The 27,540-nt window shown below is 36.7% G+C and overlaps 2 protein-coding genes and 1 non-coding gene across 5 annotated transcripts; 1 reads left to right on the forward strand and 2 right to left on the reverse strand.

Annotated features, from left to right (window-relative positions):
• Window positions 1-115: 115 nt before the first annotated feature.
• TRNAW-CCA (transfer RNA tryptophan (anticodon CCA)) lies at window positions 116-187 on the forward strand. The gene has a single exon. It is a non-coding gene; the product is annotated as a tRNA-Trp (tRNA).
• Window positions 188-7,321: 7,134 nt separating this feature from the next.
• Window positions 7,322-16,896, reverse strand: LOC100376856 (heterogeneous nuclear ribonucleoprotein Q-like). 3 transcript variants are annotated; one of them, XM_078011854.2, is made up of 11 exons: window positions 16,772-16,896; window positions 15,112-15,303; window positions 14,895-14,990; window positions 14,645-14,778; window positions 14,382-14,489; window positions 12,646-12,861; window positions 11,746-11,881; window positions 10,677-10,885; window positions 10,095-10,372; window positions 9,543-10,000; window positions 7,322-7,910 (listed from the first exon to the last, which is right to left on the reverse strand). In XM_078011854.2, exons 2-11 carry the CDS (start codon window positions 15,293-15,295, stop codon window positions 7,891-7,893), a joined length of 1,839 nt encoding a protein of 612 aa, XP_077867980.1. In that variant the 5' UTR covers window positions 15,296-15,303; window positions 16,772-16,896; the 3' UTR covers window positions 7,322-7,890. The 3 variants fall into 3 exon arrangements, with proteins under 3 accessions (XP_077867980.1, XP_002731265.1, XP_006812136.1); XM_002731219.4 differs by lacking the exon at window positions 7,322-7,910 and having other exon boundaries at window positions 8,757-10,000; window positions 12,646-12,825; XM_006812073.3 differs by lacking the exon at window positions 7,322-7,910 and having other exon boundaries at window positions 8,757-10,000.
• A 4,086-nt stretch (window positions 16,897-20,982) lies between these two features.
• LOC146736253 (uncharacterized) lies at window positions 20,983-27,455 on the reverse strand. The gene is made up of 2 exons (XM_085505458.1): window positions 27,107-27,455; window positions 20,983-24,478 (listed from the first exon to the last, which is right to left on the reverse strand). The coding sequence occupies exons 1-2, from the start codon at window positions 27,267-27,269 to the stop codon at window positions 21,498-21,500; spliced, it is 3,144 nt and encodes a 1,047-aa protein (XP_085361584.1). The 5' UTR covers window positions 27,270-27,455; the 3' UTR covers window positions 20,983-21,497.
• Between the last annotated feature and the right edge of the window lie 85 nt (window positions 27,456-27,540).

A 27,540-nucleotide genomic window follows, 5' to 3' on the forward strand; every position in this document is an offset into this window, starting at 1 on the left:
ACGAACGAATATTAAATAAAAATATTTTGAAAATACAAATTTACAACATCTATAAATTGAAATAAATTACATTAAATCTATCATATACTTATATTACGGATATGCCATCAGCAATGACTCTGTGGCGCAACGGTAGCGCGTCTGACTCCAGATCAGAAGGTTGCGTGTTCGAATCACGTCAGGGTCAGTGGCCATATTTTTTCAAGGTCAACTTTTTTTTAATGAGTTTAGAGAAACAATAAAGTGTTGAGAGATACAATATGTTTTATTATTCACAATTTTTGCCTCTTTTATGGATTGATTTTAAGAGAAATGTCATACGATTTCAAATGTGTAAAAAGTTCCTGGCCAATGTCGAAGCACAAACTACAAAAAAGTCACTTGTTGAGACCATGGTCAAGCATACTATGTTGTTTACTATGCTTTCATTATTAAGAGTTCATACTATCAGAACATGGAAAAGTAAAAAAATACAAGAGTCCGAAATACCATGGTAAATGCTCAAAATGTTTCCTAGTCCATGGTGAGATTATTTATTCATATCTTAAAATTGTTCTCGGTGACAGGAGATGTAAAAGTCATATATCATTATTGATATGAAAGTGTTTCCATTTGATTAAGACTATGTATTTAGACACCAGATATGCAATTAAAACAAATCAAGGCTGCACTGATTCCTTTTTATCTAGTAGTGGAGTAAAACAAGGGTGTAATTTGAGTTCCCTTCTATTCAATGTCTTCATTAATGACTTATCGGATAATGTTAATTCAAACCTGTTAAGTATAGGGAACTCAGATTTAAACAGTCTGCTTTTTGCTGATGACATAGTATTGTTGTCAGATTCAAGCAAAGGGCTTCAAAATAACCTAGACAAACTCAGTACCTATTGTGAGATGTGGAAATTAAATGTAAATATTAATAAGACAAAAATAATTATTTTTAATAAAAGGGGGAGAACTCTTGACAATGTTTTCTATTTTGATGATCAGGAAATTAAAATAGTACCTTCATATACTTATCTGAGAATTACATTTCAAAGCAGTGGAAATTTCACAATAGCGATAGACTGCGTAGCTAAAAAATCATTTCGTGCATTGGGTGCACTTACACAAACTTTAAATTTAGGGAATCACACTGTTTCCCCAAAAAATGCCATACATCTTTTTAAAAGTACAGTGTTACCAATTATCATGTATGGGTCAGAAGTACGGGGTTCTTTCACTTTTAAACTGTACAAAACAAAACAAAATAGTATTATTACTAATGAAGCATTCATTGAAAAATTGTTTAGTGACAAAACCCAATTTGAACAGCTTCACATCAAATTCTGTAAGCAGGTCCTGGGTGTACATAAGAAAGCAAGCAATAATGCTGTCAGAGCAGAGTTGGAATGCTACCCTAGTATTATTGAACTCTGCACACATATGCTGAAATTCTGGAAAAGACTTAAGAATTATAAATGTAATGAATTGGTGTGTTCTGCTTTCAACCAAGAAAAAAATAGTACCGGTAATACTTGGACAGCATTTATTAATAAACTGCTTGAAATTACTGAAACTAGTGTAGCTGGGATTGATATTTCAAATTTTAAAACAAAGTTAAAACAATTGTATGTAGAAAATATTTGGTTGCAAAGTCTACAAAAAGCAGAAAATAACAAATTACGAACATACAACAAAATATATTAGCATTCAAATTTGAGCCATACCTGGATCTTATGAAAAATATAAAACATCGAGCCAGCTTAACTAGGTTTAGAATTTCAGCTCATTCACTTCCAATTGAAAAGTTGAGATATCAAGGAATACCTTGATACTATGTGATCTAGGGACTGTTGGCAGTGAAACTCATGCATTCATGGACTGTGAAAATATTGAAATTAAGAATAGTCGTATACAATTTCTAAATATGGTTTCAGTTTATGATGAAAAAATTCAAAAATTATTCAAAGATAACTTACTTAAAAAATTATTTACCTCAAATGATAGTTTCGCTACGCTACGCTACGCTGATAAAGGCAACGTGTATGATCATTTAATTATGTATATATTTATCCTGGGCAAGATTTTAAACTACATCCGGTTGTGGAGTCTATGGACTTGGAAGAATGGGGTTACCCTTTGCCACAACTACCTCCAGGTCACCCTTGGGCAAGGTGTAGTACCTGTCAGCCTTGGGTGCCAACTTCCCACATAAAATGTTTGGTTGACGTCAGTAAGGGCATACGGTCATAAAAACCTTGCACCAACAGATCCGCATAGGTGGACAATATTTTATGTAAATATGTATATATACGTTTCAGTTTTCCTTAGTATTTGGCAGGGGGGATCGTAACCTCTTGTAGTGAGAACCAGTGTGACTGGCCTGCCAACGGGATGCTAAGGTTTTTATAGTAAAAGTTATCAGTCACGTTCATTAATGTAATTTCGTTTTATTTATCCGTAAATCAAAAATCACTATACTATACTATACTATGAAAACGCAAAGTCTCATGGGTAGACGCTTGTTTGTAAGCAATGACACGCTATGGCCATCTGACGCATGTGCAGGTGATGACTCCTCTGCTTTAATATATGCAATAGGAAATTATCTCTCAAATTGCATTGCATATATGAAGTGAGAAATTTGGCTCAAACTGTCCTAATCTACTAAATGAGATAAACATGCTTTGAATAGATTACAATTGTTCATTTAAAGGGTGGTAGTCGTCACGCTGCGCATGTGCGACATTTGTGTTCATAAATATTGATTTTCCCACAATCCAATACTCTCTTCTAATGGAAATAACAAGTATGAGGTTTGACTTGGGTGCGACCTGCACTAATAACCACCGGTGACTCCTTTAATACCTTCTAATCACCTAAAAAATACCTAATTAAAGATCCGTGGCGCAACGACTACTGCCCTTTAATGAAAACAGATGAACGAATCACAAACATGGCACACTTTTTTTGTCTTTTGCTTCAAACGATATCTGCCTTAGGCTGTTTTTCATTCACAGATCTAAACAATAAACGCCCAAGACTGATTGATTATCTGCCTTCTTAGTATGCCATCCAACGCATGCAAACTTTTTGCATTTCTATTTTACACGCAAACAAATGGGTAGAATACACTATTGAGTCCTAAACATTTTGAAATGAACACTGGTAAGCAAATACACTAAATGAAATACACTAAATTCAAATAAATGATTATTGAAGTTAGTGATGACCCACTATTAACTTCAGACTTGTTAACAACAGTTTGAGCGTTAGTACATTAGTTCGTCGAATGCTGAGCATTGAGATAAATGAGTGAGTTTACAGATGTGAAAATCAAGGACTCTAGAGTCACCTCCAGTATCTTCGGGCCCCTGGCGAGCTGCTCATGTTCCTGTGTATACCGGTAATAACAAATATCGTTAAGAACATCACAACACAAAGAAATGGCAACTATACCCCTTTATATGCGCGGTATTTTTGTTGGAATGCGCCATCTTCATTCGTCATTTCATTTCCTTGTTTTAGTTGTTGTTATAAAACAACTTAGATAAATCTTAAAGTATTCATTTGATATACACGGTAACACTAAAGTATTTGCAGGTAAACGTGTGACTTATAATACAGTATGTACTTCTCTTGAAAATTCGATGTTGTTTTGTATAAATTTGTGCATTATCCCAGAGCATCCATGTACCAAGTTTCCTATGTACATGAGAAACAAGTGAAAATGCTTATAATTGGCTAATTAATATGCAAATTAGGTGATTATTACACATGGATTTCAACCAAAAACTAATCAAGTCTGTGCATTATCCCAGAGCATCTATGTACCAAGTTTCCTCAAAATCCAATAATTGGTTCTTGAGATATCAGTTCAACAACACACACAGACTAACGCAAAGACTCTTTTTTAAGCTTCGTACACAAGAGTAAAAAAACACAAGCTCATATGCTACCTCAGTTGCCCGAATCAGGCATTATTTCTTCAAAATGATTAATATGCAAACTTAGCCAATTCATATTCACAAAATTTAATAAATATTGAAGCAATTTCAGCAGATTTGTATCATTTTGTAGATTTCCTAATTGTTGACTACAAAATTGGAATATTGCTAACATTTTCTATTCTACAAAATATTAGAGACGACGTAACCATAAACTCTCATTCCATTTCGCAGTCTTTGTGTAATGCCACATGGCATGTATGTACAAAGTACTCGAGATATTGGTGGAAACCTGAAATTTATTATGCAAATTAGACATGTGCAAGTTTTAATATTCGACCAAACATAAACACACACAGACAGGGTAACTGCAAAAACTCACACACATTGATTCGCACATGAGAATCAATTTTAGACGATCTGTAGCACTCCAGTATGTCATGTTTTACCTTTTCTTATTGGGAGGAACTGTAAAATGACTAATTTTCACTGGGTTTAAATTTCGCTGATTTACCATTTCAGGCATATTCAGTGGGTTTTATTTACACACACACACACCATCATAAAACTGACAGTCATCAGCATCCAAAATTTGAATAGCCAAACCTACTTAATTCTAACCATGGAAGTACCTCCATCTGAAGATTAACTTGACTAGACACAAAGGCTTAAACAGTTAACCAGTTGCAACTCTAGTCTTTTACCTCCATGTTCTAACCAAGCTTTTCACAAAAGGCTCGAGCTAAAATTTCACATAACACGCTACTAAGTTTATATAATTTTCCAAGTGTCCAAATATTTTCAGCAAGATGCTGAATTGTTTCGAGTTACCAACAGAGGACCAAAAACATCGAGTTACAAAAATTACCACAGCCATATTTCTGAAACCACGCACAAATTGCAACTATGTTCAATTAACAGAACTTTACAGGTAATGTATATTTTTCTGCAAGTCAACATTAGGCAACTCAAAATTTAATCAATGGTTACCGGACTTAGATTTTTGTTTTGTCTAACATTCAAATTCAGTAACTCAAGTTTTTATTTTCAGTTAACTGAACTTAGAATTAAATGAAATAAACAAAAAAAAAACTTGTGCGCGACTTGAAGTTTCCATATTCCATGCATTCAGCTAAAAATAACAGTTACAATTTGGGCTTGGTTTCGCAAAAGTAGGCATGGTCATTACTGTCGCTAACAATTCAGCATCTCATCACACACAGTATGTACATTAGACTCCACAAGGCAATTTATGGCTCAATACATTAAAAGCGAAAATACTACTCTGCCTTTTAATTTCATTGATTATTGGAGCAAGAATGTTTTTGGAGATAAAAACCATCTTGGGAGGCGACCATAAGCTGATAATGCCCAAGGTCAAGATTGTCTAAGGAAGGGGGGGGGCACGACTCTAAAAAGCATTACATTAATTCAATACTTTGTACACATTGCACAGAGATCAAAATTTGTACCCACTCGGTTACAGAAAAATATGTAGATTAATTTCTCATGCGCGCGACTGTGCCCTTTAAAATGGGGGGGGCAGTGACACGAACAGCCGACTGAAAATGCTGTATTTTCAGAACTGCCAGGAGACGAGACTTTTTTTCCTCTATGGGAATTTTATTCTGTAGCCCACGTTTTTTGCTAGTTACAGTAATGGCCAATTTCTCGAGGACACTGGTATTCTAGACCCAGATCACTGAAAATTTTAACATTGGAATACATTGCCAACACAAACTTTCCCTACAATCAGAAAGTGCACAATTTCCTATTCAATCCAGACTGAATAGCACCAGCAGCACCAAATACATTCACATTACAATGCACAACAATAAATTTTGACTTTATTCAGACAAGTAAACATAATTTACAAATGAGACTAACTTATCCTTTTTTTTTATATGGTTGAAAGAAACAAAGATTTAATGTAGAAAAATAAAATTTATTCAATATAATAAATTACAAAACTATATTCTTTGGCAGTAATCTATGTTGTAAAACGAACGTAATCCTACGAGGATGACATCGCATTACCCTGTTGAAAGGTTCTAAGTTGGCAGTGAGTTGCCTTAATTTTTACAATACCAGTTGGTCTACAAAACTCCACAGAAAGTAGGTTTTTAAAGGAATGTCTTCAAATGACAGACTACCAGATTTGCTGCAATATGCAGAATACTACACTGGTATTGCAGTGCTGTAACATGGAAAGGTTTTATTTGCACTTTGCTTGTCGAGCGAGTTGTTGCAGATCTCGTCTAACCACTCGCATCACTGTCGACTGTTCAGCTCAATTTCTTTTTCTGCAATAAAGCGAGAAAAAAAATACAGTAACTGCCAGGTCCATAATGAACTACTATTGTTAAATATCTGCCCTAAACTTTCAGCGACATTTTTACGTGCCAATGCTAGGTGGGCACAGGTAGTGCCCAAATCACAATTACAGTACAAAGAATTTTTTTTTAAATCAAGCCATAGATACTTTTGTATATGCACCAATATTAATGCATAAATAAATGCGACCGTTAATAAACTGGCCAACAGAGGAATTTTAATTTTTAATATACTCACGAATGGTGGCAGACAATTCAGCATGTTCAAATTAGGCACGAGCAACATTGCTAGTCTTCAGCAACTTTCACTTAAATTGGGACGAGTACAGCATATAATGCAATGGTAATAAATGAACTGAACTTGGGCTAGTTTATGCCCGACTAGATTCTGACAAATTTTTATACATCAGTCCGCAGTTCCTATTAAACTAAATGTACTGAAACCTGAAAGCATTCAAAATGAAACTCTAACGAGCAGCAGAAATTCAGACTTGTCTGGATACAAATCTCCCAACTACTCCGATGCACACCTTTATCAGTTCAACAGGACAAAGCTTCGTTACATTTCGTGTGAACTTGTCGATTAACAATTGAAATAGATGTTCAGACACTTTGAAATTGCCAAAAAAAACTGGTTACTTGAAACCCCATAATGAAGTAAATTGATAGGATCAAGTTGGTGGGGTGGAGGAACTTTTTTAACTTAAGTTGCATCATATCACCTTAACTGGTATATAATGCACCTAAAAAATCCTGTTGTTGCATAGACCAGAAGGGTTTTATCAAATACTTGCCACCGAGATTCACAACAGTCCATCACAGAATTTAAATACAAGAATCAGGACTACCAGGCTAGTGAATATCGGCAATTTTTAGAAACCTTGGTCAAATTAACCAAATTTTGTCAAGCTATAGAGCAAGCCACACCAATTTACTGAACCACTACAGTACTACTAAACTAGCCATTGAAGTATTCGCCAGAAGTTGAACTTCCTCAGAAATGCAGTCTTGAAATCTGAGCAGACCAACTTGTTTTCCCCTGGCACACGTGATAGTCACCTGGAACAAACTCCTCTTCTCAATCCAAGTATTACAGCAGGTACTGGCCAGACCCAGGGTAACAGACTCCAGGTGGCCTCAGCCTCCTTGCCGAGGTAGGGGTGGCACCTGTATAGGTGAGACGCTCTCTACACGAGTGCCAAACAGAAAAGAAATGTGGCCCAACAGGCTACATTATTTTTGCAATCTTACAAAACCTTCAAAACACAAGACAGTATTCTTGGCCAAACCAAATGTGCTTGTTCAAACACAGGATACAGTTCATGGCCTAATCAGGTGTTCCAAACTGCAATAAAGAACTACTACAAGTCCATAATTGTGTACAAGGCCATGGTTGCCTTGGTTCTACAAAACCTTAATTCCAATCCCCAATTTTCAAGCAGTCAATTGCAGAAAGATGTAAATAAAGGTGCCTAGAACTTAAAATGAAACTGGTAACCTGCAATATCAATGGGTAAATGAGCATTTAATGCCTCGTGGCAAAATGGTAAATTTGGACTGCAAATAATTTGCAAATCTTGAACTGGTATGTTTTATGTTGGGATTTTGTTCTTATTTTATTACTTTTTTTAATCATCTGTTTCATGTTCTTTGGGGTAACGGGTTGTATGAGAGAGCGGGAGAAAGAAAAGAAAAGAAAGAACTTTAGTTAGTGTTGACATACAAAAACACAATCATTCAAGATCACTGACAATGCTAGATCTTGAAGCACAGGAATTACTTTCTCTAAAAGGGTTTAATCATTCACTGGGTATTTTTAGCTGAATATGGAAAATTTTCTTCACATTAGTGTAAGTAAAACCACATCTGCTAAAAATTAAAACCCAGTATATGTTTCGCCAGCTTCCAGCAGTTCTAATTCAAATGCATTACTTTTTTAATAAAATTGACTAGTTGAGCAACACCCATCCAACGATAAATAAGCTTTAGTAGGAAGGGGAGGGGAGACAATCACGAGACTGGGAACTAGCACAAACCGACTTAACACAGATCTGATAAAATCAGATTCACAAATAAAAGTAGGAACTGAATGAATGGTAGTTTTTTATGTTTTTTGTAACATCTAAACTTGGTTTTTTATTGGGCATTTAAGTATGACAGACGAGTATTGAATACAAGAACGTACAATTCAGTTTGCCAATCATTAATCGAGAACTGATTTGGCTTTCATTTTTTTTTTCAAAATGTGCCAAAAGCATAAAGTAGGAAAATATGACAGACAAGCTAAAACATTTCACACAAATTTTAAAATATTCAAAGCCTAAAAACTTTACCTTTAGAGACTTTTAATTACGTACTCTTGATCATGTGACAGACAAAATTGCCGAATAACAATTCTCCTGCCATTCTACTTATGTAACTAATATATGCATGTTTACCATCAAAAACTTAGTTTTATGTATAGTAATCATCGAAATAGTACACAATTACAATATTTTAAATACCTAACCACATTTTTTTTTTACTTTGCAACTAAATATTAGTCTAAACAAAAATACATAATATCGATATAAATGGTGAAATGTTCGTAAGATAAAGCTACGGCCACAGAAAACTGTCCTATGTATTCTAGTATTTACAAAGGGTATGAACTTTTCACAAGACCAGATAAAATCAAAGTTTTTTGAAGAGTCAAAAAATAGTCAATGTCAGCTGGTTATATAAATGAAAACGGGATGCCAAATAAAGTCTGCGAATATAATGACAATAATGTCGTTTGAAACTATGCGAGTGTTTTTCACTGGTGCAGAGTACATGGCTAATTTTGTGCCCTTTGCTCTGGTAGTGGAATCAGTTTATCTTCATATCTAGAATATTTAGTCAATCAAATCTTCAGGCAGGAGGAGAGAATGCTATCTCCCATAAAACAGAAGCAAATCAGCTAGGGAAGTGAGAATTTTTGTAAACTCCTTTCAATCTGATGTAGACTGAACCTGGACGATCAATTTGGAGACATTCGGTGATCAATTTGGTGTTGATTTCGGATGTTGTTGATGGACTTCCAAATAAAATGACAAATGGCCGCATCAATATGATGAATGAATATTTTGTTGGATTTACTTCCAGGGTTGGCTAAAGGAATCCTGATACCATTGTTGGTCACCTCCAGAACCGTACCCATAACCGCTGCTGTAATCCTGCTCCAAAGGCTGCTGAGCTATTGGCTGGGCTCCCCAATTCTGGCTGTTTAGATTTTGGGTGAACCGGCGTTTCGAGTCACCTGTATTTTGTGTATCCGCCTTGCGTTTTCCCATGAACCCACCACGTCCTCTGCCACCAGACTGAATTCCTAAACCACGACCACGTGAACGCAATCCTTGGCCTCCCCTATTGCCATAAGTGCCTCTTCCACCCATCGGACCACCACGCATTGGATACCCACTACGTCCTCGAGACGATCCACCACGTGCACGCATAGCACCACCACGTCCCCCTCTCAATTCTCTGCCATAACCACCACCATATCCGCCATATTCTCCTCTATCTCCATATCCACCGCCATAATATCCATCATAGTAGGAATCATCATAACTACCACCACGGTAATCATCGTAACCACCGTAGTAGTCGTCGTATCCACCATATCCATAATCGCGATCATAGCCACCACGGTCATAACCACCTCGACCTCTCATACCACCACGGCCTCTTCCACCTCCATAATAATCATCATCCCACCTGTAACGTAAACAAATAATTACTGCAAATGAGATCCAGTTCCAGGAGGTGGTTCACAAATGGTGGAACACCTTAAGCTCAAAACACAACTTACCTGTTTGATGATCTGCCTCCTCTGGTCTGTTGTCTTTCTTTTTTCTTTTTGTTTTCAGATGGTGGTTTTGCCAGAGAAATATCAACAACTGAACCTTCAACTTCTTTACCGTTCAGTTCTTCCATGGCCTTTACTGCAGCATCTCTCTCTTCGAAGTGGACAAAGCAGTAATCTTTCAATTTCTTTACCCTTTCTACAGTACCGAAGGCTTGAAAAGCCTCCTTTAATTTCTCTTCCTCGGCATCTGGAGTCAAGTTTCTTACATACAGAACTTTTACCTGAAAAAAAAACATCAATTCATGTCACTAAATGCATTATGGTTGCAGAGCAACTTTCAGGATTTAACAAAAATTATTTTTTTTACAGCAAACTAGAGTGAACAGTTAAAGTGAATGTGATTTGAATTACTCCAGATTATCTGGAAGAACCTATTTTAGTTACTTTACAGTTTCATTTAATTGACCTTGTTTAATATTATAATATTGTAATTGTGTTATAGTAAACAAAAACAGAAAATAAACTATACAAAATACACTAAACTTTACTAACATAGTTAAAATAAAAGTATTTCACAGTACTTGCCTTTGCCATTGTTTCTTCATCTGGTTCTTCTTGTGGATCTGCCCAATCTACAGTAACATTTGAGTTACCCCAAACCTTGATACGCCCACTCATCAACCTTCTCCTGGCTAGAGAAGCTGCTTTGTGAGACTCAAAATGTAAGAATGCAAAACCTCTGTTCTTTTTTCTGTCTTCTGGCATGTGGTAGATGATAACGTCTGTCAGACCACCTGTAAAATAATAAAAACTTGTCACTTGTGTATTGTATAAAACTATGGCAGAGGAGCATGTCACAGAATAAATAACAGAGCGGCAAAAACAATCAGCTTAATAAACTGACTGTCTTGTAGACATTCAGCGTTTTCCCCCCTTAGAAAAATTGTATACAATACCAGTCAATTTGCAAAACAATATGTTATTGGCTTGTATTTACCAGTATGCAAAAATTGGTTCTAATGTTTATCCAAAATTCAACAGTTGGGACCCCCTACTCTATAATGCCCTGGGTAGAATGCTGACATTTTGCTGCGATCTATTGAAAGTAAGCCTCAAAGACCTGTTGGATTCGTGACAGTTTGATCTAGTTGCCAAGAATAGCATTTTCCGCAACAAGCAACATGAACTTGGAATTGTATCGAGACAACTTTACTTCCCTAATTGTATTTGCTCTCCTTTCAGGCGACCAGAGAAAACTATGGGATGTAGGTGATTTTTAGTTTCTGGCATAATGGTGAAAGGCATGAACCAAACAACTCCTTTTGAACTTAAATTTGTTATCAAAATTGACCCTGATTAAACGAGTACATAAGCATATTATACAGAGAGCGACAAAAATCATCTGGTCATTGAGGAAAAGGCTGGTTTAACCAAGTAACAACCTGCCACAATTTTGTGCTCCAGTGACAGAAACAATGCCAGTTTGACTAGCTAGTCTTTTGCAACAGATTACAAGCATTGTTATTACATGATAAATGTCACTGCATACAACATTGGATTCAGCTGTCACAACACCCAGAAAGCTCAATTTGTTTCTAACATAGCATTAAGGTGTGCTAGTGTTAAATCATTAAAATTATAGCATACTACTTACCAACATGTTTATTGAATTCCTCTAATATTTCATCTTTTGACTTTGTTTTTGGAATGGAACCAACAAATAGTCTGTGATTGGCAACAGATATGCACACACCCAAGTGTTTTCCTTTTCTAATTTCATGATTGTCAAGCTGTGAAAAGAGGTGCATTAGAAAGAAAAATGAAAACTTTTCCCTCAAGATTGTTGACGCCACTTCTGGGGCATGGTCTAAAATTAAATAAATGAGCTGTAAATGTTGGAATGTTATTTTAGGCGATTCAGTAACGAGTTGCATTTTACTAATCTATTATATACATTGCGCAAAGATTGTTATGTAGTGAAAACAATGCTGTCAAAAGATGACAATCCTTAGTGTAAGCTACTATTTGATTCATTGTTACAATATTAAGTCTTAATATACATACACTCCTAACAGCCTTTAGATCTGTTACTATGCATTTGTAACAAGCATTTTTTAATGTCAAACCCACATCACAAAAGGGTCAAATCCCCCCCTAAACAATGCCAGCAACCAATCACAGTAGCTTAAACAATAGTGACAACTCAATGACCCTGACAACAATACGTTATTTCCCCCACGCCAACTTCAAAAATCTTTTGTTTTGTCTTGTTTTTATGTTCGGTCCGTCTTAGAAAATTGTGACTACTATTCGAACTAAAATGAGCCTGTTATATACTGATTACACAAAAGACAGCGAAAACAAGGCAGCACTTTTATTTTAGAAACTCAACTTGTTAAATTTATAATGGTATTTTAGTATCTAACAACTTTTCTTTAATTCCCAGTCAAATAAAGCAGAAATCAAAACAGTAAGGTCTAGATTGAATCTGTGCCATTTACAACTTTGTTGGTTTTTAAACATTTATTCAATAACTTACAAATAATTAGCTCACCTGTTTCACAGCTTCTTGTGCGCCTTCTCTATCGCAGAAAGTCACAAAGGCATAGCCACGATTCAAACCAGATAGAGGATCCATCATAAGTCTAAGATCCCAGATTTTTCCACATTTCTCAAATAATGGAATTATCTCATCTTCGAACATATCTCTTGGAATCTTGCCAACAAAAACTTGCTGTCGGAACAAAGGAGAACCACTGGAGTGCTGGCCCTGAATAGAATTAAAGACAATGATTAGTTTACCGGATAACAGCGCAAGTTTTTTTTTTGCTCTGAAGTTTAAGGCTGGCCCACACACGCTTAATATTAAGACATTAATTCCATATTTATGTTCTGTTATGGCTCAATTCTTTGTTTTCGCATGTTTTGGTATAGTTTTTGGCAAAACTGGTAGAAATTCTAGGTTGGACTGTTAGTGGTTATTGGCTCCAACCAAGTACAATTTTAAATTTTTCATGTTAATTTTGGTTATAAATTACGTTTTTAAACAATGGGGTACAGCGTGTATTGTATTGTGGACAAGCTGAGATGTTTCATGTTCGTGATCACACATAAGCGCTGTTATTCGGGTAATCATTACCTTTAACATTATGTTACAATGTAAAACGTTACATTTTTGCAATAATTGAAATTGTGAAAAATGTGAAAGAATGTTAGACTCGTCTTGCTCGACTTTAAGATGAACACTAAAATTTGAGTCGTCCGAAAAAAATAGTAAACTGACATTTTGATCCAGAGTATGTTTGCACATTTTAAAATTTTGTTGTTGATTGAAATAGTATTAAATACCACAACCGCAGTTAAAGCTTGATTAGATCATGGAACTATAAACCCCAGGAAGAACAACGAACCCAAGAGGATTAAAAAAACCTTTGTCATAGTTTATCTTACAGTGCTTTCGCTTTTGTTTCCACAACATTAGTCATACTCCACGTTAGTTGCCGCCGATACGCCCGTATCAACCGCTTTGCTGGAAACTGAAAACTTGAAAAAAAAATTCACATCTGCGCAGTAAAATATTTTGTTTACTACGCGTGCGCAAACAAGTCGGTCTGCAGGGTGACCTTCAGTGTACCGGAAATCATGCAACGGGTCGGAGTTTTAGAGAGTTTTCATAATTTTCAACGTCGTTTTAGATTACTTGTTTTTTCCAACCCTCGAAAAACTAAGGTTGCAAAAGTTTGCGAAACATGGGGTTTTGTATGCTGTTTGTTGTTGAGATATCCCGACTTATTCTGTGTTTCCCTTCGATTTTTTAATGCGACAAAATAAACAGTCAAAATAAACATTTGACATCGCGGCAACTATTATAGTTGAAAGGAAACAAAGTGGTTGTTCTTCCTGGGGTTTATAGTTCCATGATTAGATACTATAAAGAAAGTGAATCCTGAGAAGAATCTTGTACTTTTCTAAATATTCAAATGTTTAATTTGGTAAAACAAATAAGCTTGATTCTGAAAACTTTTTACTTTGTTTGCAGTACTAAATACATAACAAGATGTATATTTAGCACTGAATAGTTGGAATTTTATTTCAAACATTTATTTGAAAAAATATTTAAATTAGAAAAAAGGCTTCACAGAAAAACAGTGGCTCTTCATTGAGGAAATTTGTGAAAAAACAATGTGACATAAGGAAACATCACACGAACTTTAGATTGCTTTTTTCAGTTACTGTCACAGTAAACAGTAGAAAGCTCCTAACTAAACATTACAATGATTTAAAACACACCTCTGCATCTCCAGATGGTGCTGGGCCATCCCAGTCAGGTGGAGGTCCTCCATATTTTCTTTGTCCAGTTGTAACATCCAGTGAATATCCTGTCCTGTCTAGAATTTCCTGTAAACAAAGAAATAATCTAGTGTCAGATTCAAACAATGATAATGAGATGCATGACATAGGTGTGAATCAATCACACTATAAAAAACACACTATACTATGCTTTTCATTGTGCACGCGAAAATCTTTTATTAGATCTTTATGTTAGTATTTACTTTCAACTTTGCTTCATCTGGTCCTGGTCTTGCATCTGCAGCTGTAGATTGTTTGAGTTTTGCCCTCTGTCTATATGTCTTCATTACACCACAAAGGAAGGCACTCTTGTTGTTCACATGTGACAAGTCACTTTCTAAAATATAAACGAGACATAAACTCAAAATTATTAGCAAGCAATTGACAAAAACAATGGTTTTTACTTTTTTATGCACATTTATACTATAACAGAATGAGAGCTTGTATACCCACCAGAAAATTGTTTCAAGACGGCTAATGCCCCTTCTTCGTTGAATTCTTTCAGTGCATCCAGTGCTCTCTCATCTAATTCTCCATGAGTAAGAGTACCTGCGATTTAACAAATACATATTGAGATTGTATAAATTAAAATATACTCATTGGCAGATAGCATACAAGTCAGATATTTTTAAACGCGTGAAAAACGAAGGATCAGTGATGAAATGTTTACCCGATTGGTAAATCTTGTCCAAATTCTCTGCAACAACTTCTGCAAGTCCTGCTTCTGTCAGCTTGTCATAGTCCTCACTATGAACAACAGTCTCTGCTGACTCCATTGGCTCTTCCTCTCCAGCAACAGGCTGGACCTGTTCTGAGTTTGTCTCCTCACCCATTTGTTGTTCTGTTTCTGCCATCAGAGTAGCTGTAGGATTGAGGAAATGTAAACCAGTCCACTCAGTGGCTTTGCGTTTATGGACCAGAGAAAGTTTATGTTCTAGGACAATGGATTTAATATTGGCAAGCGATAGGCCAATCAATTGACAGAATCTATTGACATGCAAATCATGTGAAATTTATTTCAAAAGACTATCCCAATGCATTTATCACAGTCCCTATATAGAGAGACTGCATTTATCAATTACTTTCAGAAAACCATTTTAAAAATTAGATATATTCTCAAAGACAGAGCTACATCACGGTCCACATCCACGACTATTCTCAAACAAGAATAGACAACGAATTTTCGGATTAACATCTCAGTCAGTCTTTGAGAATATTTTTTTTTTACTAAAGAAAAATATCAGCTTAAATGAAATCTAGCAATCATTTATTATGATTTACATGTAAATTATCAGTTCAGGTAAATGACACTTAAATCAAAACCGATAATTAAGGAGAAAATTAATATGGATTTATTATTGGCCAAATAAAGCAAACTGGTTAGTGACAATTTAATGTGACATCAACCTAGTAAACCTTTCAGTGACCTATGGCTATTTATAAACATACAATGCACTAGTAGTCAGATAACGTCTAATCTACTTCAAAACACCAAACTTTTTAAACCGTACAATGTGCTTGTGAGGAAACATGCAATTTTACATCCGCCATTTTGGTTTCACTCCCTTACTGAAACTGCCAAATAATCGTTAACAAAAACGCGCTACGCCAAAAATGCATTTTCACTTATGTGCGCGTAAACACGCGATACAATTTTATTCCAAATTCAAACTGATGGGAAATAAATGTGCAACAAAAAACGGTCGTTATTTGCAGCGGAGTTTTCTTTTGTCCGGTAAATACAAAGGACAATGTCACATGGCGTTCCCCGCCGCGTGGATATATCACATGGTTTCTACAAATGAAAACGAAAATAGTCAACCAATTTAAAAAAAATCAACACCGCATTTTTAAACATGCAAGAACCCAAACGATGAACTAAATGAATAGGAGATGTATATAAAAACAATTTTAAACGTATTTTACAAGCATATAGCCCGGCAAACTAAATCAGAGTGGAACCCACGCCATATATCACTCTGCCTTCGCTTTGTTTGTACGGCCACATGTGAGCAACTCGAGAATTTGTTCTTTTTCTGTTAAGAGCCACGTAGCAAATTGAGATAAAAAAATAAGCTATCCGGGAGTGACGAGTTTGTTGATATTTTTAACGCAAGTTTCTTCGAATACAAGGTGTTTTACCTACAAATAATACGATGACGTGAAACAGGTTTTGAATTTTCCTCAAAATGGTCGGGTCGTCAGTCCATCGCCTTCAGCACAGTGCACGTTTATCCAATTTCGTGAAACGAGTTGTGTGGCGCAATCCATTAAAATTAACAGAAATGCTCACAAAATACGTGAAAACCAAATGGAAGAGTTACACTCACCTATTTCACGGCTTTAGCTAAAAATAAGAAAATAAAGACGTGAAGCCCAACGAGAACACAACAAAAATGGCGATGCTCTCAAGCGCTGGAGTGACAGATTGTATAATCTACGGGGTTTCCCAAGCATAACACAGGGGTTTATAGGGCAAAGGTCACAGATTCCCGCGCAAATTAATCTATACCATAAATCATGTACAAACTGTTCATGCCATATGGGACAAAGACCTATCATATTCATATGAATTATTAAAACGAATCCAGTGAATTTATATGCGCATTTATTGGTGTTCACTATATATTCCCGTGTTTTTTGAAAAAAAACTTAAGTCATTAATATTATTGAAGATATGTATAATGATAAACCTTCGGCATAATATTGAGGGAAGGTGTATATACGATCGTGTGTATTGTCACTACCCTACAGATGCGTTGTCACCGTATTTTTGGGGTGTATAGCGCCCCCGTGTCAAACATAAATGTATTCTATAATTGTACATTGTACTATAATTGGTACTTGGAAGACACAACTACGACACGTCTTTTAGTCTCTTATTCACACTCATGTTTTCAAAAGAGCATTGTTACCACTCTGTACGAGCAGAAACGACGTAAACACGCGAGAAAACAATACACTGATAAGTGCTAAGGTGCTAATAAAATGTGTCGTTAAAGTAACGCTATTGTCACGTAGCCACTAACTGGAATAGCGTGAACTGAAGGGTCAGTGTTTCATTCACACCAAATAAGAAAGCAATTCACAGAGTCGTCAACGACGCATAGCGTTTCCCGTGCAGTGGAACATTATATTCTGTTATAGTGATTTTTGATTTACGAATAAATAAAACGAAATTACATTAACGGATATAACTGATAACCTTTACTATGGAAACCTTAGCATGCTGTAGGCAGGCCAGTCACACTGGTTCTCACTACAAGAGGTTACGATCCCCCCTGCCAAATGCTAAGGAAAACTGAAACGTATATATACATATTTACATGAAATATTGTCCACCTATGCGGTTCTGTTTGTGCAAAAAATTACGACCGTATGCCTTTACTGACTTCAACCAAACTTATTATGTGGGAAGTTGGCACCAAAGGCTGACAGGTACTACACATTGCCCAAGGGTGACCTGGAGATAGTTGTGGCAAAGGGTAACCTCATTCTCCCAAGTACAAAAACTCCACAACCGGATTCTGTTATAGTATTAGTAATACACGTAGTATATATTTTAAACAATGAATTGAAACATAGACCCTACAATAATAGCATCTTCAGCAGAGGTTAGCACCATCCATGAGGGTAAAACAGATCTCTTTTTACCTATATGCACCATCTAAGTATTGTTTCGATATTTTCAACTTATTAAGTAAAATTATTCGTGATTTGTAAGTCGTATTTGTTTTCTGTCATCGCAATTATTGTTTTCTGTTATATATTGCCTGGAAATATCGTAAATAAAGACTTTACATGTAATTATTACTATTTTTGTCTTTGTTTTTTTACCGTTGTTATATCCTCGGGTCGGACATCCGGGCATTTTCACCGCCTGGCAACCTGCGGCGGTGAAAACAAAGGCCCAAAACTCGCAGAAAATGGTACTTTGGGATGATTGTTGAGACTCCTCTGAACAGTGTAACAAGATTGGCCCTACATGTGTAACATATATAAATTTGGCTGTTCGGGATTACTTCAAAGTTGAGTTTGTGTTGTTTTCTCGAATTTTCACCGGCTCGACCGGCGTTCCACAGCAGCGCGCACAGAGCCCATAGAATTGCGTGTACAGTGGTGCGCGTCGTAGCAACGTGGAACGTCTTGTGACGTAGCACCGCCCCGAGGATACATTACTTGCACAGTTATGCATATAGTAAATACCTTTTCCGAAACCAAAACAAGTGCAGAAGAACAAGCGGGTGTAACTTGTGCGATCGAACAGCTTATTATGTCCATTACATTTACCTGAAAAGCACTGAACATATGAAACGCCGAAACAGCGCTAGTCGGCTCACATCTCAGACATCGGCTTCTTGACACGTTCAGAATCCACACCGAGGAATGTTCAAGACAGCCGCCTTTCCGAAAATTTTAAAATTGGGGTGTGTTGCCATTTTACTACTACTACTACTACACGAAGCAAGAGTGAATTGTTTGACAAACATGAATGTATGGTCGGATATCTCGATATCCTAAGGCTGGTCGTCTCGTTTCGTTGTTCCAATGCCACGTGACTAGTTCACACCATTATGTGGCAATGATAGTTTTCTCAGTGTTTTTTTTTCTCTGCACACATTTTGCTGGTATGGTGCTATAAACACCAAGCTTCCAGTTAGCTACGTTGGGTGGCCTGAGTACGCTCCGCCACGTCGTGTCACGGGAGACTGTCAAATCTCAAATAAAGTATTGTTTTTTCACACACTGAACCCGCCTACTGTCATTTTAAATCATGTCCACTTTTCATCACGAATAAATCAACTGGTAGTATTATCACGTAGTTTTTAAACTTTGTCGTGTGTTTTATTTCTGTTTTGGGACTGGTAGGGGGGATCGTAACCCCTTGTGGTGAGAAACAGTGAGACTGGCCTACTTGCAGGGTTCCAAAGCTTAACGTTGTACGTTTTATTGCTTTCATTTACGTTACTTGTCCTTGTCAAACTGCTTATTAAAAATCACTACTACTACTACTACTACTACTACTACTACTACTAATAATAATAATAATAATAATAATAATAATAGTAATAATAAAAATAATAATAACTTTATTGCCTATGTGTAAAAATATTTACATAGGATAAGTACAGCAAACAAGAATTTTAAAATAATAACAAGATATATGTAAAAATATTGTACAAAAAAACAAAAGAACGTAACTAATATTTAAATGTTAAATAAATCTTTTGGTTGCGTAAAAAAATTGGCAAGTTCTAAAATTATGCCAGGATCTTTGCTTCAGAGAATATATGTGAACTGTATATTTTTATTGTTGGACGAAAGTAGTGTCATAATTTGTTTGATGCAGTTTTCTCTGTGTTATAGTTTGGGCAATTCAATAGAAATTGTTCTTCATCTTCACTTGTGACCCCATGGTAGATTACTTTCAGAGTTTTATGTAATTATTCATATTTTTTGGATGTAAATGGTTATCATTAAATGCGTAAATAAATAAAATAAATGAACCTCTGCAGGTTGAATTGGCTGTCCCATCGAGTCTGTGGCACACACTCACTCAGGGTAGGAGTCGACCATTTTTGGTGTTCAGCCCGAAGTAGGATTTGAACATGGGTCTACCAATCACGAGTCTGACGCAACAACCACTATGCTACCAGTGACTAAAGGGCTCCATTCCTCACACAACCGAATACAACTTTCCGATAGAATTCTTGGATTTTTTGTTTATTATGACGCCATCAACGGTACTTAATGATCACCCACCAACGTGACTTACGGCCAAAATATATTCTTATAATTTACCAGAATCCTCAAGTATCTGATATTAAATTAAATTAAGCAACATTTCGGACCCGTAAGTGAAACTGCGGCCGACAATTACAATACATGTACGTATATACACCTCATCTTGCATCTTGGGCAACATAATGAATAAGTCTTAGCGGAGTGATATGTACATGATGAATACGTCTGAACTGTTAAATGTAGTACACCGAATTACCTATCTCTTTATAGTAGCACCCATTGGCAAGCAATAAGTTAGTGGTTTTTAATTTCATCTCCGACATGCAAGTGACATTTTCCAATACAAAGTGGGTCTGTCCTTTTCTGCTATTCGTCAAGAAGCTACATTAAAGATCGGAAGTCGTCACATTATCCAAAGCGGGTTCCATGTGACATATACAATGGGTCTAACATGCATGGTATACATACGGGCATTGATTTTTAAGACACAAAAATCAAAGTCGTTCGAAGAAAGAATAAGAAATTCTAACACGCACTTTAATTGTGTTGCCGTGAACGTACAAACAGCACACGGGCGTAAGAGCATTTTCATTCCGAGAAAACGTGGACGACACACGTGGAAGACCTACGTAGAGTGATCACCCGGCGAGGTCAATAAAATGAGTACATTTGACCTAATATTTGTTCAGAAAATATTTGAATTCACGTTTGTATACACTTCACCACCCGGTGGGATGAACAGTCACGTGACGACATGGGACATACAACAAAAGCACAATACCATATTATGAATGAACAGACTATAGTTTATTTTTCGACAGCTAAAACAATAATCATATAATCATCACACTGTTTTGAGTGAATGAAAAATATATTTATATTGCATTTTTGTAGACGTGAAAATATGTACCAGTTGTCGTGGTAAACCAGTTAAATATACAATAGAAAGAGTTTACACGAAAAACATATTTTAATCCAGTGTCAAAATCTCGCGTCTGTCGAAAACCGGAACTCGTCCACAGTAGCCTCCATTTGATTTAGCTGACCAACCCGCATGTAAGGCCGAACATACACGAACACACACGAACATATTTACATAGTTTGTAATATCTCAATGCCGATGCCGAATCGACACGAACATAGCATATTTACATAGTTAATGTTCCACAAGGGTTGCAATGCTAGAGTTAAGGAAGCCCTTACATAATCTATGTAGAGCATGTCAACAATCGCAGAATGACCTACAGTATCTAATCAACTTGAAGTGAGATCTAATGCATCCTGGATCTACTAGCACATATCGGTTGGAGACTAAGGCGAGTCATGGCGGACATTCTCTTTACTGGTCTTGGTTGTATTATGTTTGACCGAAGCGACACTTTCTAACTCGTTGTTCAATAAATATGGCGGCAAACTTTTGTCGGTGTCATTTCTCGCTAGTACCTTCATATGCGCATTAGTTTCCAAATTCGTTAGGTGTTGCGTTTCAATTTCTATGTTGCCAGGTTTAGAATCTAATGTTTTTATTTTAGTGGATTTGGATTTTTTTCGTGACACCTTTGATGTATTTACATCGCTTGTCGGGTTATTTCTCAATAAATTCTCCAAACTCTTGCTGTTATGAGCATTTTGTTTCTGTAGTTGATTTATCATTTTCTCTTGTTTTCTCACATTTTTCTTTAAGTCCCTAATTAGCATACTTATGGTATGATTTACAAAAGCAACTTCGTTATTCGCACGCACTTTGTTGTTTTCTATTACTGTTTTCAACTTCTTCATGATCTCTGCAGTTTTCCTTCCTTGCTCATGCAACAAATAATTGATGTTCTCTGTCAACAGCGCTTGGTTTTCTTTTTGTTCTTCAACGAGTTTTGCCAACACATCGTGCTGATGAACGAGTTCTGATGTCCTCGCTGACATAGTCTCGTAGTCTGATTGGTGTAGAAACTCGAGAAATCGTTGGAAATCGTACATTTTTTTTAAGTCGCTTTCCACCTCTTCGTATTTATCCGCCAGCTCATACACCTGTGACATCATACTATGACACTCTTGCTGATGAATAAAACCCAGAAAACTCGGCGCTTTTTCACGTTGCGAAAGTTGTTCTTGCAAAACATGTATTACTTGGTCGTGATTATCTAGAGATTTGCGTACGCCTCGCAGCTCCCCGTCACGCAAACCGTTGTAAAATGCAATATATTGATTTAAGTTGTCCGATTCTACTCGCAACGTTTCACTGATGTGCTTTGCCTGTTTGTCCATACGCTCATCTGCGGACATCAAGTAGTGCTCAAATTCAACAGATTTCTGATGGCAATTTGTCATTCCATCCAAATCTTCACGCGATAAGTTCGCAGAATACGTGTTATCGACCTTTTTGAACTTATTGATGGATTGCGCTGTTTTATTCAGTCGCCGTTCGTGTTCAAGTAACATTGAATTGGCTTGCTCCAGCTGCCATTGCAGTACGTGTATTCTCCAGTTCTCGTTCGTTTTCGACTTTTGTGTTTCTAGCTCCGTGCCCAGAATCTGCATTTGGCTTCTTAGCAAGTTCAGCCTGGACTCAACGTAGCCAATGACGTCACTGTCACATGTGTCGTCACCTCGCTGAACCGGGTTAACCACACTGGCGTCGCTTTTCAGAGATGACACCTCATTTTCTAACATTCGTAGCCTAGCTTCGAGGTATTGTGCATTTTCCTGCTCGAACTTTGCTTGTTTCGTTATCATCTCACGACGAATGGAATCAAGTTGACTTCTCAAGGTGAACTTTATGAATTCGACGAAATTCTTTGTGTCATATATTGAGTCGCCATGGTGACCAACATAACCCATATTTTCTCGGATTCCATCTAGCTGTGCTTGCAAAACTCCGATTTTGAATTCCAACAACGTGCGGAACTGATCAGTCAGTGCGTCGATGTTTTTTGCATCCATGTCTCCACTTGTGTTACACTCACCCATAGGGCTCCGAGACAACGCGTCGCGAAAACTCACTAGATTCTGAACCCGTTTTATTTCCATTGCGACCATATTGAAAATTGAAACATTTTGATATTGTAAACTGTCCTGTAGAGAATTCATCCTTGCATCAATAAAATAATTCCAAAGTTTCCGTTCTTCTGACAGTTTCTTTATATCATCCGTCATATTTGACACATGGCTCTGCAGATATGTCTGCTGCCCTCTATAGTTCAGAAATTTCTTCTGCAACTTTTTCAGGAGAAGCATCATGTTTTCCTGACCGGATTTCCGGTTCTCTGATAAGCAAGCTAATACTGACGTCACAGTGATATTCATGTTTTCCCAGGAGGCACGAGAATCTATTAGATCGTTTTGCAGATTGTGCACAGCTACTTTTAGTCTTTGTACAGTAGCGTGCAAATTTCGACAATTGAGCTGAGCGCTTTTATCGATTCCTATATTTTCGTTCAATCCCATTGACTTTTTACTTAGATCATTGGTAATAATTTGTAATTCTGATTTCAAAATTTCAGTTTCGTTTTTAAATTTTATGAGAGACACGTAATTATTCAATTCTCGCGCAATTCCGTCAACTGTATTTTGGATCGCTTGTAAAGAATCTTCTTGCTGTGCCATCTTGCGTGCAGTCCGATTCACGGTGTTCTCCAGGGAAGTACCATCGTCATTAAACTGGGACACTGATTTATTTATCATCGACACACACTCTGATTTCCCTCGCGACACCATATCTTTCACGTCAATTAAAGAATTATTAATAATTCTTATTTCAGTCACAATAGAGGTTGTCATGGTTTCCAGGGATTCGCTGAGATGATCGATTTTATCCCGATCGCGTCTGCCATCCCTTGTCAACTTTTTCATCTTAGAAACTACGGCTGATTTTTCTATCGCAATATTCTCGTTCAATATCTCTAGCCCATTGCGCAGAATCTCGATTTCGTGATTCGCGATTTTCCCGCCGTTACTCGACTGAATCATACTTCGCGATGACGTCACCATACTTTCCAACTCATTAACTATCCCGATGTAATGTTTGATCTGTATTGCACTCTCCGCCATCTCACCCCGAGCGTTTAGTAGTTTGTTGTCGTATTTCTCCAACTGTTCCTGTGTCACCTTGTCGATATCTTTCATCCGGGTATCTATCGTGTGGATGCGTTGATGGAAGTGTTCTAATTCTCGACTGTACGTGACGTGAAAATATTCCAGTTTCTCGGTCAATTTCTGTACTGTATCCATCAGCTCAGTCGATGGGTAATAGTTGTTGACCTGGGGTCGCATGAACTGCAGACATATCGCTATTATACCTGAAAGAAAACATATACACATTATTGGTAATATTTTTTGACACCATGTCCCAACTTGGAGATGTAACCTAAGTTGTGCCACGACATGTTATGGGAAGCGTCGCCGTAACCACGAGTATTTAGAGGTATACTAGGTAGTTTAGATATTTTTTTTAAATTTTCTCACATTTGCAATTCCACCCAAAAACACCTTCACACATTGATCTTCGTTCCTAACTAACCAATGTTGTAACTAAACCTAGTATATGTAATACACATATTACAAAGGATGTAGTCGATCGGGTCTCGTATAAAGTATTTTGTTTGAGAGACCCCAGTACACCTCATCTACAGTTATTAATTTATTTTGTGGGTCCACGGCTGGATTCAGCATTGAGCCTTGAAATGTTGTGAGATTGAACTAAACCATATGTATCTGTTATGTGAAGCGTTACTTTCAAGTATTTCAGAGTAATTAGAGAGTGTCAAAAAACCTTGTCTTAACAAAGAGAAGAACTTATTTTAGTTTTTCGGGAAGGATTCCACAACCTGTGTTAGAGTGTATATTCGTAAGCTGTCACCCCTATAAGAAATGATATAGCCCTTGTAAAATGTATAACACTGTGTGCAGCTTTAGTCTGTTTATAAAAGTGTAAAGTCGAAATGAGAAGCAGACCGCAGCTTAGTTGCCAGTTAGTTGGGCTTTCCCTTTTTATGGTTCATTTTTGTATCATCTTTTTTTATATTAGTCATATTTTTTCTAATTTATTTTCCCAGTTCAATTTTTAGAATCTGAACCATCTCTATAGAATATCTCGTTCGTGTGATCTCAAATAACCAGGTTTGTCATTATGCCATCATTCGCGCGGAAGCTTCTAAGGCAAACCACGCTGTATATAAACCCATGTCTGATTGATTGATTGTTGAAGTTTGTGAAAGTTGGACGAGATGTCTATTGAGTTGTTCAGATATGCGGGCTCTCGCAGACAACTACAAAAAAAAAATGAAATTTGGGAAATAATTAAAATAATAATATAAATAATTTACTATTAAATATTGATATATATAACTTACAGCTGGGTATCAACACTTATTTGGTCAGTATACAATTTTCGTAATTGTGTGATTTGCGAATTTAAAAAAAAAATACTTTGACCTCATGAATAAGTCGTTTCGGTCCTAATTGAAATTAGTAATTTGAATAAATATCTGAGTATTTTTGAGCATTAAGTGAATTTTATAAGAAACTTAAGAAGATTAATAGAGTACGATTTATCGTCGAATAAAAGCCTTGTCATGGTAGCAGACAGATATATTGTTGAACGCATATAAACATGTGCGTACAGAAAATTTGAAGCGCATGCGCACAAGTCTTATTTCAAACTGAAAGGCAGATAGAGGTGTGACGTCATCCCGATACGCCATCTTCATTTTAAATAGAATAACATGCGTCGTGACTGGTATATTACCCGTTATGTAGCAAAATATTTACATGTGAGAGCAGGCATACAGTGCTTGACATAATTGTAATTGTTGTATTGTACCAGACATATGGCCAACGTCAATTTGGTACATTGCTACTGAATTTATGCGTGTAATGTTTATACATTGTTTTTCTTCAAATATTGAATCAGCTGGCAATGCAATGTGTTTTAATATCTGGATAATTTGAAATGGTACGGCGCTATACATTCCCCTGTGAATATCGTAATATATCAAGTTGTGATGTACGGATCCAGAAAAGACAACGCACACGAACCAAACCAAGTTTTGTTGCGAGCCACATTCTCTCATAGATACAAATACATAATTCAGTGCTTTGTCGCTAGAGGGCGGTAGTTTTACCCCGTTCTTTATAAACGTTAGTCAATGCCCTGGACCACGTGTGAACTCATGGCACTGTCAAAGTGGAAGATATTTGCATCGACCATCGGCTGCCCACTCAAACACCAACATATATCTTGTCATAGTAAAATGGGGTGGATGTGCACTGTGTTTGACCAAACATATAAACAAATGCTATATTTTTCTCTAAAAAATATCAAAAAATCTTCCAATTTGTTGCGATTTTGTTTTAAAAAATAAAATGTGGGCTACGTTAGACCAACAACAACAACAACAACAACAACAACAACAACAACAACTACAATGCATGCATCTGTAACGAATATCTGACAAATATCTTATAGTGCATTCACTTTATAAACTTCAAACTGTGCCACAGATGCACAAATGACCATGTCACTGCGATCCTTACATAATTACACATTAATTCACAGGTCCCCTTGATTAGGTATAGAGTGTAAAGAGTTTGAACAGGTGGAAAATACTGCGTTGCTAATTACATTTGGCAAGTTGTCCATGTAAGGCGAGTCTCGTTTAAATCGATATAATTGCTCTATTCTAAGTGTTCACAACTACAATGTAATTATAAACATTCATTTTAAGTACAATATAACAACATTATAATGTCCTATACTCGTTTCGTTTATCGCCGTGTGTCGCTGCTGCAACAAGATGGGGACCATGAATACAGGTTCATCTATGATTACTCCGACCGATCCCAAATCGAAATCAGCAAATTCATTGCATACAGAGAAAATATATACAATTTATCATGGTAGTGAGATGTGACACCGTTTTACATACCGAGAAAGACGCCGAGATAGACAGGATAGACCGCCAGGATAGGTTTCTTCGACGTGTCTTCGGCTGTGAGCTTTCTCCTCTCGTCCTTCGTATTCCCGCGAGTTTCCTTTTTATTTCCCAGAGGAGGAGGCGGCGGAGGAGGTTGTACTTTTTGTCTCGCCATAACGGTAATCTAGAAGAACTATTGTGTGAAACAATCGGTAAGACTGAGTAGGATTACATGCAGCCACCGAGTCGGTCCAAGCGGAGAACACCCATGACTGTGGTCAATGCCCGTCTTGCAGTGAGACCGCCACGTTGGTGACGTGTACACTATGCCCGTGCTGACGTATACAAACTTTTGAAACAAGAGCAGTTTGCAATTTGACACGACCGGTGTAATGACGTGGAACATGTCATTAAATCTACATATATGTGTTTTTATAGTGACATAC

The sequence above is a fragment of the Saccoglossus kowalevskii genome, chromosome 11, assembly GCF_978046115.1.
Source record: "Saccoglossus kowalevskii chromosome 11, keSacKowa6.1, whole genome shotgun sequence".
NCBI lineage: Eukaryota > Metazoa > Hemichordata > Enteropneusta > Harrimaniidae > Saccoglossus > Saccoglossus kowalevskii.